The sequence below is a fragment of the Pteropus alecto genome, unplaced genomic scaffold (genome assembly GCF_000325575.1).
Source record: "Pteropus alecto unplaced genomic scaffold, ASM32557v1 scaffold65, whole genome shotgun sequence".
NCBI classification, from domain to species: Eukaryota; Metazoa; Chordata; class Mammalia; order Chiroptera; family Pteropodidae; genus Pteropus; species Pteropus alecto.
Window position 1 is genome coordinate 9,252,294 of NW_006439191.1, and position 14,190 is coordinate 9,266,483.

The 14,190-nt window shown below is 46.5% G+C and overlaps 1 protein-coding gene across 1 annotated transcript in view; it reads left to right on the forward strand.

The window, feature by feature from the left end:
• DISP1 (dispatched RND transporter family member 1) overlaps window positions 1-14,190 on the forward strand; it is a 125,837-nt gene that overhangs the window by 78,563 nt on the left and 33,084 nt on the right. Inside the window, exon 2 of the mRNA XM_015592766.2 lies at window positions 2,674-3,193. Within this exon, the coding sequence (XP_015448252.1) occupies window positions 2,691-3,193 (503 nt within the window). The 5' untranslated portion in view covers window positions 2,674-2,690. The remainder of the gene's footprint in view (window positions 1-2,673; window positions 3,194-14,190) is intronic.

The window sequence follows — 14,190 nt, forward strand, 5'->3', positions numbered from 1 at the left end:
TAAATGGTGATTAGGTCCCTTGGCTGGCCTGTGAAAATCTTTTTAACTCTTATGTAACTACAAAATGATGCATCTGCAATAAAAATAAGAGGAAAAGCAGATTCAATTAGAAGGTAGAGAAATGGACGAACTCGACAGGAGAGTAGAGGAGCCTTCTCCCCACCTCGTAGGGCTCGATGGCACTCTGTGTCAAGCCCAGTTTCGCTTAAACACTGTGAGGATGTTTGTTGTTAGAGACTTCTCTCTAGCGTGGCTCACCGGACAGCTGGGATGAGTCAGTAGGATCGATTGAATTAAATACTCAACAAAGAAATAGACGCTCTGAGATGTTAACCAACCTGGGATGGTAGAACCAAACCAACGAACCAGAGAACAGTTTCCTTCCCCCCGTCCTCCTGGCGGAAAAGGTCCAAGGCAGTCACTGAGTTTCCATTCTTCCCAGCAGACCCCGGCAGCTGGGCCGGCTGGGCTGAGGTCTGGGGAGAAGGCTCGGAGCCTGCGTCATGGGTGGAGGTGAGGGAGAGCATACGCCTTCGTGATTTCAGTGGAGAATTTGTTCTGTTCAGTGGGACTTTCTCATTCTGGGAAATAACTACGTTGATCTCAACTAGCGTTTGCTTCTTACATAATCTAGACCGTCTTTCATTTAAGCTTACAAGTAAACATCTTGAATTTGTGTTAACTTTGAAAAAAGTCTAACGCCTCTTTAGATGGCCTGTAATTTATGTGTTTTATTGTTTTCAGAGCATTCGCGAGCAGCTTTTTCTTTTGTAAACAACAGAGAGAGGATATATTCTGCTGTAAACGGAGGCTTGAGTGAGCAGACCTTCTTGCTGAGATGGCATTTTAAGAAAATAATGGAAGAAAGATTAGAATTTGTACCTTTTGGGTCAGATTTTAGGCTTTTACCAGTTACCTGTGCCTTCTCACTAGCTGGATGATGCATTTAACTGCCATGGTATTTGAATGTTTTTTAAAACACATAAAACTGTGTCGTGTAGTATATATTTATACCCAAGAGTAATTCAATGAGAGAGGAACGAGCAAGTGTATATATCACAATTCAGAATCCATCACAATAGTCATCGGAAAAGGAAGTTGGGCTTGGCAGACTGCTTTCAAAAGTGATGCCAAGACTGACGAGAGAAGTAACATCTCCTTGATTTTATATATTTTTCGATATTTATAAATGTTTTCTCTTTTCACTAAAACAATTTATAATGAAGTCCTTTAATGCCCTCATTAATTCTTCCATTTCTTATAGCTTTGATGTTTATATAACTGAACGTGGCGTGCGTGCGTGGGTGCGTTTGAGGAGTTTTATCTGGAAGACAAAATAAATTAGTAACGCTAAGTTTGTATCCTAGCACAGCGAACATCTTCTGGGAATCAGTCCTGAGCTGGAAGCTTTGTGCGTTGTTCGGGCAGGCTCTGCTCAGCACTGCCCCGGGACATGGTCATGGGACTCTTCCCCTTGATGGTCGAGATTTGTCAGGTTAGACTACCAGGTACCCAGACCGAGAAGAGAGGATTTCTTTCCAGGACCTGTGTGTCTGCAGGAGGTGGGGAGAGACTGGAGAAAGATTTCTCCAGAAGCTGTCTTATGCATCTAGAAAAATGGCAAGCCAGAAGGGTTAGCGAGCCAGACTGTGGTTTGCTTTTTTTCTTGTTGGCTTTCCTGTGAGGTTAAATAGACCGATAATAGCGTTCGAGGACCCATTTTTTTAACTGCAGATTTTCAGATTTATGTGTATGTCAGTCGGAGGATGGTACATGGGCGAGGGAGAATGTTTCTTTTGCTTTTGTTTGTTGAGTGGTCAGAAACATGCTACTGATAATTTCAGCATTATTTTTGTTTTAATTAAAGGCTTTCAACTCTTTGGTAGAAGGAACAAAATTAACAACAGAAATCTCATTTGAAGCAAATCCCATCCTTTGTATGTATTAGTTTTCTCATACCTGTCGTATATAACATAAAACAATAAGTTCATGGCAACTTATGTCACAGGTTTGTTCATTATTTTTTTAGCATTATATTCATTGGTTTGGGGGATAAAACTTTGTCGTCTGATATCTTGGCAGCCACAATTCTTAGTCGACTGGTTTTTAATTTTTTTTTGTTTGTTCTCATTCCGAGACCTGAGTGACTTAGAGGAAAAATCATATTTTCTTGACATTTTTCTAAGACGTAAGACATCCTTAAGATGATTCACGTTATTTTAACCCACACAGCTTACTGCCGTCAGAGAGGCCCTTCATTGGGCTCATTATGCCTCTGTCGGCACGCCCCAAACATGAAAGTGTGGAAAAGTTGAAGGATGGCATTGGGGTCCTATTTCACTTCTTCCCCCTCCCTACTGGCACCCTAAAATGTTCTGATTCTTAACAGATACTTGCTCATCTAGGGCGGGGGCGGGGCGGGGTGGAGCAGGAAGGCTCAGGAAGTCGAGGGGAGGCTTCGGGAAGGCCAGGTGAGGGCTCGTGAAGTGTCTGGGAGGAAGGACGAGGGGTGCCCAGGTGTTGGCTGGTTCCGCTGCAGGTGCTTTCGGGTTCTCACAGCTCCTGGAAGACCCCTTGTTTGCAAAGAGCTGTTTTCAAGTATCTTTCCCGTCTTTTCCACGTATTTATCTGCCCGCCTATGACCGGATGATTTTATTTCATTTTCCTTCTTAGGGTCGAGAAGTTGGAGCATGGCTATGAGCGATGGGAACAATGACTTTGCGGTTCTGAGCAGCGGCAGCGTCGCAGCCAGCGCTCCCAGCGCCAGTCCCCCGGCCCCCCGTGACGGAGACCTTGCAGCCCAGCAGCTCACACCCAAAGATGCACCAAAGACGAAAGCGAGTCCAAATGGATGCCTGCAAGCGAACGGCACGGTCACGCCATCCTTCCCGCCTTCGGACAACCAAAGAACGCCTCAGACGTTAGCCCAGCGCTGCGCCCCCTGCGCGTACCCCCGTCCTGTGACGAGCCAGCACGGTCACCCAGAGCGCCACCCCGAGGCCGGCTCCGCCCCGGCCTCTGCTCTGGCCTCGTGTGGCATGCACGCGGAGTACTCCGGGTCCTTGTGCCCGCACCACGCCCCTGTCTATCAGACCGCGTGCTGCCTGCAGCCGTCCGCCGCCTTCTGCCTGCACCAGCCATGGCCCGGCCACTTCCCGCACCAGCCCGTGCAGCAGCACGTGGCCAGCCTAAGGTGAGTGGCCGCGCGCAGGAGGCCGCCCGTGGTGGTTTCTCCAAAAGGCGGGGAAAGCGTCCGAGAAAGTAAACCCGTGAGAATGCAGATTTGGTGGACCGTGTGAAGTCTGCTAACGTGCACGTGAAATAATATGACATCTGTTTTATCTATTGTCGCCTTAGTCACTGAAACGCTCCGTGCTTTCTCCCCGTCTGCTAGGCCTCCTGGCTGGGTCTTGAGTCATAATGTTCAGTAGGAGGTTTTATGGTTAGCGATTTCTGTTATTAAGCATTGGGGTGGTATTTGTGATGAGGCTGCATTTCAAAGTCTTTTTTCTTTCTTTCTTTCTATTTTTGATCGGGATCATCATAGGAGTTTAAAAAATGTCTTTTTTTGTAAAGCGTTTTCAGATCTGGTAGATTGAAAAAGTGGGAAAGCGGTGTCTTCTTCATGCTCCCTTATGTCTGCTCGCCATTTCCGTTCACGTGGTTTGGGTGGCTGTGTGCTATGTCGGGATCAGATGAAAGCGAGAATTCCTTTCGTAGCAGATGAACCCTATCAATCTGAAGCACAGGAGTTTAAAAAATGTCTTTTTTTTGTAAAGCGTTTTCAGATCTGGTAGATTGAAAAGTCCTAGAAAAATCTCTCATTTCCAGTTCGTCCTCACCTCTCAGCCCACGGTTTCTCTGATTGTGCCTGTCAGCTGTGTTTTCCGTGAGGGAGCCAAGTCACACGGACTGCACGTGAGCCCTGGTGACACATTTTATAAAATCCTAGTACTCCGTAGGGGCCAAGGATTAGTTCACGTTTTAATTAATAAAAAAGTTTTAAAAGACCTAGAAGAAAGCTTCCTCTTTTTAAAGGGAGAGTATCATTCACGTACAGGGAGATGCGTGTGTCTTAAGTCGACAGTTCGATCAGCTTCAGCGAACGCTCCCACTAGGGTAACCCACACCTCGGTCCGGGGCGGTGGGCACTTCCGTCACCCCAGGAAGTCCCCTCGTGTTGCTGCTTAGCGTTCCTTTTCACGTCACCGGAAGCGGCCCCTGTCACCATAGGTCTGTTTCACCTGCTCTAAATCCTCGTGTGGATGGAATCTGGACTGGTCTGTGTCTGGCAGTTTTGACTCAGCATAACGTTTTCGAGAATCAGCTAATTGTTATGGGTATTCGTTTCCCAGTTTATTGCTGAGTAGCAACCCATTGTATGCATGTAGCAAGTTTACTTATAAGTACAAACTTCCTGTCATGAAGTTAGTAAGTCCTAGGGATGTAACCTACAACACGTGGTGACTGTAGTTAATTACCACACTGTATATTTGAAAGTTGCCGAAAGACTAGCTCTTAGAGTATTCATCACAAGGCAAAAAGTTTTGGTAACTGTGTGAGGTAGTAGAATTTAACTAGACTGACTCGGATGATCATTTCGCAATACGTACAAATATCGTGTTGTACGCCTGAAACTAGTATAATATTATATGTCAATAATATCTCGAAAAAAGAGTCAGATCCACACACGGAGTAATTAAATACTTTTCCCCTTGATCAGATCTTAGATTGTGAGATGGTCTCGTTTCACTCTTAACAAGGAGAGGAAGAGGAGGATGGGGAGGGGGGCGGAGAGGAGGGTCCTCTGTGGTACGTTTGTTCGTGTCAGGTGTATGAACGAGTCTTTCAGTTATAGATGAGCACGCGCACCGAGGCCGTTTCTTAGGTTTGTCTTGACAGTGCGGTGTGGCCTGACCAGTTTCAGACTCCCCTTGGACTTACCCGTGTAAGTAGTTGGTTTCGAAATTATGTAGTCGTAAAGATTGATGCATTTGAATCGTAAATTATAGGGTGGCGGAGGGCGAATCGAGACAGGTACTGGGACATTGCAAAGCTGATCTCATCTTTAAAAAACGTTACAAAATATTAAAACTATGGGCAAGTCACCAGTTCTTTCCATACGGCAGGCATGTCAACATTTTCATGCCTTTGGCTTCATTTTAAAGGAATGAGAGTCCTGTGTACATACAGCTTTAAACAGAGTGGATTTGAAAAACAAACTGATAAAAACGCCATATTTGTTCATCGAGACGGTTTGTAAAAGAAGCTGGACTATTATGTGAGAAATTTTTCATATTTAGAATTTTATTTCAGGAATTTGAGCCTTTTGAGCAACTATTTGAAACAGACATAGACTCTTTCAAAGATGCCTACGCGGGAATGCTTTTTTTTCCAGTTGAATATATTACCCATTTTGTGAAGTGTATGCTTCCAGAATTCTTTCTTTATTTTCCACATTTATTTATTTTTATAATCCACAGTATTTGGTGAATACTTACATGTGCCAGGCACCTAAGATGTAATTCTAAACAAGCTGAGACGTATTTTTGCCTTCAGAGATCTATAACCCAGTGGGAAGGGGAACGAAAAAGCAAACAGGCACCTCTGTCGTTGTGACGAGAGCCACCGAGCGGGACAGGAACGGAGATGAACAGAAGACACGGGGGCCGAGGGGATCGTCTCGTAGGTAGCGGGGACGTTTGTGCAAAGACTCATAACGTTCTGTGGGCTCCAGCGTCGTCCAGTACGGCGAGGCCCTGCGGGAGGGCGGGGAGTCACCAGAGCAGAGGGGCGAGGGGACCAGACCCCGAGGCGCCGTGTCAGTCACGCGCAGGACGTCTCTAGACCTCCTCCTGAGGCCAGCGGGGAGACGTGATGGGTTCGTGTGTGTGCACGCGTCGGTGGCATCAAGCGCGTCACTTTGCCGTGCAGTCGTCACCACCATCCGTCGCCAGACGTGTTCCACCTTCCCCAGCTGAAACGCATGCCCACTAAACGATGACCCCCATCCCTCCCCGCCCCCGCCATTCTGTTCTCTGTCGCCGTGAACTTGACCTCGGGCCCCTCGCATCATCGGAATCACACAGTGTTTGTCCTTAGGCGGATGGCTGATGTCACTTACCATAACGTCTTTGAGGTTCGTCCACGAGGTAGAGGACGTCAGAACCTCCTCCCTTTTCAAAGCTGAATAAATGCTCACTGCACGCGTGTACCGCATTGTGTACCACGCGGCGTTTATCCGTCCATCGGTGGACGCTTTGCCTCCTCCACCTTTGGGGAATCGTGAGCGCTGCTGCAGTGAACGTGGGTGTACAGGTGCTCGTTTGAGTTCCTGCTGTCACTTCCTTGGGGTACATCCAGAAGTGCAGCTCCTAGGTCATATGGTGATTCTACACTGAACTTTTTGGGGGAGCCACCAAACTGTCTCCACGGATGCTGGACTGTGTTCCCTTCCCACCAGCCGTGCACACGCTGGGGTGTGTGTGTGTGTGTGCGCGTGCGCGTGCGTGTGTGTGCGTGTGTGTGTGTGTGTGTGTGTGACAGTATCCATCTTAATGGGTGCGACACGACAGATTTGAAGCATAACAGAAAACGCATCACATTCGCCCCTGAGCGAGGCCCGCCGTCGGGCTGGGTCGCGGCTGTCGGAGGGAGGGAGACGGTTGGAAGGCCTGTCGCAGTCACTCAGGGGAGAAACGGTGGTCGCTCGAACCAGAGTCTAGAAGCGAATTCCCGTTGGAGTGGAGACCCTGCGCCGGGGGGCGGGGAGGGACAGGCACAGTAAAGAGCGAGGGCGCGGGGTAGTGTGTGCCAGTTACACCACGGATAACGATGCTGATGGAGCGGATCGTGGAGTGAACCCCGAGGCGTCTAGACTCAGCCCAGCGTGTAGTTCCAGAACGGTGCTGTGAGCCAGGCGCTGCGTCTTTCTCAAACCGGGAAGGTTCCCGCAGAAGCAGATGCGGACACGGAGGTACCTGCCAGGCGAGGGAGAGCAGGGCGGTGCGGGGGAGTCTGTCCTCGCCAAGAAATTCCGAGACCAAGGATGCCCGTTGCTGCCTTCCATTAGTTATCAGTTATTAGTTACCCAACACTTTTAGGGACGTTGTAAGAACAAACGTTCAGAGGCTGATCTGCACCAGGAACTTTCTCTAAACCTGTTTCGCTTCCTTTTGTGATTTATCCCATGTTGCTTTTTTAACTGATAAGCTCGATACTTAATGAAGTATTATTCGGTTAACGTTTTAGATGCGTTCATGACTTGGTAAAGATTTCTGGTGTTCACGTGGCTTTCGGGGTTTCTCAGAGGTTGGCGGCCTTAGAGTTAAATCGTGTGCAGATGGCAGATCCTAAGTGCTTTCGATTCGTATTGCTCTTTGCGTAAATGCCACAAGTGGACCCTCTGGGTTTTATTTTTTTCGTTTTTGTTTGTTCGTAGAGCACTTACACCCTAGAGAATGTTTTAAAGAGTCAAACAAAACATGTGATTTTGCCGCTTTGAGTAGTTCATTTTCCCTGTCTTTGGTGACACAGCAAGTTCTTTCATCCTTCTTGACTCTTGAAGCTGTCATAAACCTTTCTAAAAGATTCATTCTATCAGTCACCTACGTGTGCTTTTCTGCTTTTTAAAATTCTCTCTTACTCTTCTGATTGATAAAATTAAGATGACTGCAAGGATCACATTTAATATATCCTGTTTTAATTCCATTTGTCACCAAATAGTAAGTGGTTTAAGCAGATGTCGTTTTAAAGCTGCTGACATTTTCGTTTGCACATTTCTGACCTCGCAGCCGTTCATTCACATGACTAATTAATTGACATGACTCATTAGAATAGTAAGGAACTCAAAAAGGCAAAAAGTCATCTCTCTCTACCGTGAGACAAGGCCTAGAGCCACAAGTCCCAAACCCGATCGTCACATTCAGCCGAGGAGTTAAAGAGTAAAGTAAGTATAAAACTAATAAAGAGATGTTTCTTTTTGCCGTAGAAACGATAAAGAACTCTAGGAGTCGGAGGCGGGAGGGACCCCAGTGGGGGACAGAGGTTCGGGACGGTCTGACCGGGAGGCGAGAGCCCGTGACTCTTGAGGCGGAACACGGAAGGTCGGGGAGAGTCGGACGGGAAAAGCGCGCAGACCCGAAGGGATGTTTAAGGAAGGGGAACAGGGACAGGAAGGGGTCGTTTCGATGGTCACCAGACGTAGCTTCACCGAGGTCTCCATCCTGAACCCAGTGCAGCGAGCGGTCTGCGAGGCTGCCCGGTGACGATCTGCTCTTTCTCCCGCAGAGAGACCTGGACAGCGTCTCTCAAGAACCAGTCACGTTCCATGTGTGCTGGTTGAAGCAAACTATTCATCTGGGGGTCTTCTTATTGCCATATTAAAAGGAGAAGGGTAATGGTTTCTGACAATTAATAAGGAGTTCTGCATCCAAAAATAGCACACAAAATTTCTAATCCAAACTGTACTTACTTTTTAATTTGGTGCTGCAGAGAAATGTGCCTGATTGTAACAGAGGGCTTCGTCAGCGGAGCTTGGCAAGGCCACAGACTCATTATCATGGTAGGGAGCCGGTGATAGTTTTGGGTACCTGCCAAATGCGATTTTATTTCCCCAAAGGTGATTTCGTAGACAGATGGTCACTTTGAATGTTCCCCGTGGCAGCCTGGAGGAATTACAGCCATTCAGAGTCGAGAAGGCTTGGCACGGGGCGCGGAGCCCCCTCCCGTTAGCTCAGCCCCTTAAAGGTTAAATCAACGTTGTGCCTCCCCCTCCCCCGCCCCCATACTTCGTGACTGTGTAATTTTTTGTAACCTGTATTTCCTTTCCCCTTCGGTTCTTTATTAGTTTTCTAATTTCTGGCTCACTTTTCTCAGAGGTTTTCTTTTTGTTTCCCCTGACGACAGTAATTCTTTCTGTGATGTGAACTCTTTTTCTTAAGTAAGAAATGAGAGATCTTGTTTTGGGTTATAAGGAGATCTTGTCCTATTGTCGATGTTAAGTCCTGACATCCTGGGCTAAAGCTACAGTTCTGAGCATCATTTTCCGAAGCGTCTTCCTTGGCTGCACCTGCTCTGCAGTGGTCCAGGCCCCCGATGATTGTGTTATTATATTTAGCTAGGAAATTTGAACCCACAATCACTTCGGACACTTCATCAGCCGTATAGCAAAACCCTGGACGTTGACACAGGTCCCACAGAGGCTCTGATTTGGCCCTGTTACCAGACTCAGCCCAAATGGCTTTCCTAAGGCTTTGGAAGCAATGAATGGAGACATTCGAGGTTAGTTACTCGCTCATGTAGCAGGTGTTTGATGAGCACTCGCCAGGCGTTAAGTGCTGGAGACAGAGGTCAAAACCGCGAACGTGGTCTCCGGCCTCAGCGATGTGGCGGACACATGCATAGGGTAAGGCACCTAGATTCGGCATGAGCCTTCCTTAGCTCGACCGTCTTCTTCGATTAGTAAATAGTGACTGAGTGGCTGCTGTGTTCCGTGGAGAGCAGAGGTTCGATATCCGTTCTCCTGCGGGGCATGAGCCAGGTTTACATATGAATTCAGAAGGAAAGGCAGACTCTAGTTCTATAAATTCATTTCCCTCTCTTTTTCTCTCTTACTGCTGAAAGGTTACTGGTAGCTAAATAATCCTTTGCTTCTATTTACTGATATAACTCGTAACCTGTCTAGCACTGTGCGACAGATGTCTTTTGCAAGAAGAGAAGGTTGAACTGCATTTTTTAGACCTGTGCTGTTCAGTAGGGTCAGTTCAATTAAAAATAATTAAAAATTCCGTCTTCCGTCACACGGGGCACATTTCAGGTGCTCAGTACCCACACGTGACCAGTGTCTCCCGGGTGAGACAGCACAGGTGTAGAACCTTTCTATCATCGTAGGACGTTTTATTGGACGGACCTATCTTCCTGGGCTCTGTTAAAGCACCCGAGACCCCTTTTAGACCTCCGTGGGAGCAGATGAAACAAGCAACACGTGGAATAACGGCAGGGTCTGACCAATACCGTTTTTTTTGTCAACATTATTCTAGTGAATTGGAGTTGGATCGCTTGTATTTTGTTTAAAATCTACCAAGGAAATGACAAAAGATAAAATCCCTTTTCTTCAAAAACCTGAAGCTCGAGGTTCTAAAGGGTCGTGGCAGGTGCTCAGTGTCCTCCAGCACCTTCTAGAGGCCACGGTCCCAGCCCACAGAGCCCCCGTGCACGTTCATCTGAAGGCAGAAGCATCTGATGATTTGACATATAACTGCCTGGGCTTTTTAGAAATGGATCTAAGATACAAATGTAAAAGTAACATTTTTCTCAAAGGCAGAGAAGTGCAGCCGGCCCGTGGGAGCGACTCTGGGTGCTCCATCGTCACCCACATTTTCCTTGATCCTCCCTCTTTCTCACTGCACATCCTGACGTAGTAAGAGCACAGACCTCGGAAAACATTTGAATCCTGGCTCTGCCGTTCGCTGGCCTCGAGATCTTGTTTGAGGATTTTGGCGCGCTCGGCCTCGCTTTCTGCCTCGGTAAAGATGGGGGGACGTGGCCGTTTCGCACACAGCCCCGTGCCCGGAACAGCGTCCGTCTCCTTTCTCTTCACCATTGTTTTTTTGTTTTCTCCTCCTCCTCCTCCTCCTCCTCCTCCTCCTCCCTCTTCCTCTTCCTCTTCCTCTTCCTTTTCTTCTTCTTCTGTCATTGTCGTCCTTTGCTGCATGTGTTAATTCCGTTAGCATTGTTTTAGAAGTCAGGCTATTGCGGAATCCTGATTTAAGTGAGTATTGCTTTTCATTCTTCATAAATTGCACGCTTCGCCCCATCAAACTCCAGAAAGGAACAAGTGGAAAAGATGGTCACTCATTTGCCTTCGGCAAGAGGAAAAGGGGGCGTCTCCAGCCCCAAAGCCTCAGAGCCTTTATACTTTATGCTAATTATATAATCTGATTACGATAGTTAATTTTAGAAGTCTGGTAAGATTTAATCTTGATTTCAGTGAAACCAAGGTTTATTTTTACGTTCCTTAAAGTAGTCCAAATTAACTTTTTAAAACAGGATAACGTTTGTAAAATTTAAAATGTTCCAGGCTTGCTTGCCAAGTTAGTCCGTTTGGCAGTCAGATTGAGTGACGGCCCTTTTTATTAGTAGGATTTCTTTTAGAGACTTCTTTATGTTATAAATGAGCAGATTTCAGAGTGCGCTATGCCTCCTGGAATGCATTGCACAGTCTGTAATACATTTTGGAATATGAGCCTTGGTCATCTTTTACTTTAATAATAAATGTCAAGAAACAATGTCCTTTTTATTTCATAGAATTAATTAATATAACATTTTGCAATGAAGTAATGCGTCCTTTACCCCCTTTCCATGTTACTGGTGGTGTTTAACAGATACTAGAGCGTGAACGGAAAAAAAAGAAACGGTTCAAATGTTCTCTTTCTCTTTTTGGTTAAAAAAGTTTTAAAAAGTAAAATATTTGCCAGACAATAAAATGTAAAAGACATCGTTATGGGTCGGTTACATCTCCGATTCCTGGGAAAAAGCAATTATTATCTACCGCGTCTTCTTTCCAAACTTAAGTGGATTGTTAAGTGTAATTTAAAAGAATTTATAGAACTTAACATTTACAGGAGAATTTTGAGTGCTGTACTATTTTGTGTTCTTTTTAGCAAAATTGATTCTACAAAATTATAGCTTTTCTTTTATACACAAACCAAGATAGTCAACCGATTGCTTGGTATTTTGGAATTTGAAATACAGCCTACTGCCCGCGGCATATTTGGAAGTCAGTTTGTTTGTCGAGTGGATGATTACGAAAAAAAAAAAAAATTCTCCGGAATTTCTTTTGGAAACATTCATAAAGCTTAGTATCTTTTTAGAAAACCTCACAGAGTTAGTCACTGCCATCAGGCAGCTTATCGTCTAGTGGGAGCGAGGTGATCGAGGCAAAAATAACAACACACCTCACTACCCAAATCACAGAGTGCGAGATGGCTCCCGGAGAGAGAGATGGGGTCAGAGGGGAAAGCATCATGGGAGACAGGGGAAGACTTGCCCAACTGCCTGCAGCATGGCAGTCGGAGGCCTGGAGGCCAGGAGCGTGGGGGCCAATGTGAGGCAGCCCGTCCTGCAGGCTCCTTTGTCGGGAGAAGGGACCAGAGCAAGCATCACAGGGCGTGGAGCCTATGGTTCGTCTCATTCGACCTTTGAAGAATGAAATGCTATAGTCAGTCAAAGAGGACGGCTCCCCCAAAACAATGGGTTGCAAACGTTGTGTTTTTACTGATTCGTTTATCGATGAAGCATTGATTAAGTATCTAGGTACCTTACATGCGGTAACTATGCGGTTCTAACGGCTTCGATTCATTGGTGGTTCCCTAGATTTGTTGAACCAGTTCCTTCGGACCGGTCGGTGTGTACCTCCAGGGCCTGGCCGGCGGCCTGCCCTTAGTAAACACTCAGAAATTAATGGTCAGCTGAACCGAAGAAATAATTAAGCATCAGTCAAATCCTTCTGAAGAGCTCGATTTTATTAGGTTTTAATGAAATAACGGGAATCAGGCACCAGGGGTCACGTGGAACGAGGTTCTCTCCAGACCGTGGGAGGAGGACGGAAAGGTTTGTTTCCTTTAAAATGCTGTTTTATTACTGTTGTTCGAGTCAGTTTTGGGGGCCGCCTTCTCCTGTCCTTTAACTCTCCCCCCAAATAAAACCGATTTCTGACCTTTAACAAAATCGTAGCCTGACTCCCGAAGAGGAAAACAAGCAAAGCTGGAGGCCCGGCCCAGCCCAGCCCACCGCCCCTGAGCTCCTTTCTCTCTGGATTCTGGCGCCCCTTTGAGAAATACCAGGAGGGGCGAGGAGACCGTGCCCCTGGGAGACTCAGCCCAGAGAAGCTTTCTGTTTGCTCAGCTCCGGCCACCTCCAGGACATTCGCGAATCCAGGATAAGTGACTTCATGAGCAATCGGATTATAAAACTGGTGGATGAAACGGCTTCCTGAGTAAGCGCTTGGGCTTATCTTTGTTCCTGTGTATTTTATGAATTTAGAAGGCGGAGCAGAAGGACAGGGCCCAGGACCAGAGACGATGCCTTATTCTATGTGGATTTGCTGAGTCGTCGGTTCAGTTAAACCGGTTCGTTGTCTCCATTTGAGGGGTCAGGGCCCTGACCTTACCAAGCAGTGTGCGCTTCGAGCGTGACGCTTTCTGCAGGAAGGCGAGCGATTTACTGTTTCGGAGCACGATTCTGTGTGTCCAGTGAGAAGCACGGCGGACACTCAGTACTTTCATTCCTCCAGACCCTGTTCGTGCGTCTGTGGTCACTGGGGCCCGCCCCCGCCGCCCTCCTGAAACACTGCGTTCATTATGCCTGCTCAGGAGTCTCCCATGGTTTCCCCGGAGTGTTTGACCTGGCATGAGAGTCCCTTCAAGGGACGGAGTGTGCCTCGGGGGGAAGGAAGGTTATCCAGGTGGGAGGGACAAGGTGACACATCTCAGTAAATATGACTATAACAGATTGTTGAAACAGAAATCTGACACGTGACTGTGTCTTCTTCTCCATTGATTGAGCCACCGTACTGGCTGTCAGAACTAAAATTACATCATCGTAAAGCTGTCCCTGGGAGAGATTTATTTAAATGTGTTATTTGGTTGTTAAAATGTCCCCCTGTAATGCAGATTTCAACCCTACATTAAGCTCCAAATTGTATTATTATTGTTATTTTTTTTACTTCCTTACCCCCTTCTCCGAAAGCTTAAAATTCTAGTGAGCAGCAGTGGTGTCCGGGATTCTGGCTTGAGCATTTTCGACTTCGTTCCAGCATTCCATGCTCTTAAGTTAGTTAAGTTTAATAAGATTTTTCTGGCTTTCTTATGAGATTTTCTTGGATCTCGTATTAGTGATTATTATTCACATCTTAATTAAGAAGGAGTATAGTCTGTACACTAATTTATCATGTTTTGGGCGGGGCTCACAGCAACCATCAGGCACGGAAAGGCTCAAGTTTAAGGGCAAGTGCTTTATAATTGATTGTAACTTTAAAATACAATATGTGGGGCTGTTTGCTTTATAACCGCCAACTACGCCATGCAAATTTAACTTCACGGGCTGAGGAAGAAGTGTTTTGTTTTAACCCAAGTACTTCTCAACCGTCTTCACATTAACTGATTGCCCTTTTCAGAATTCTAATTGCTT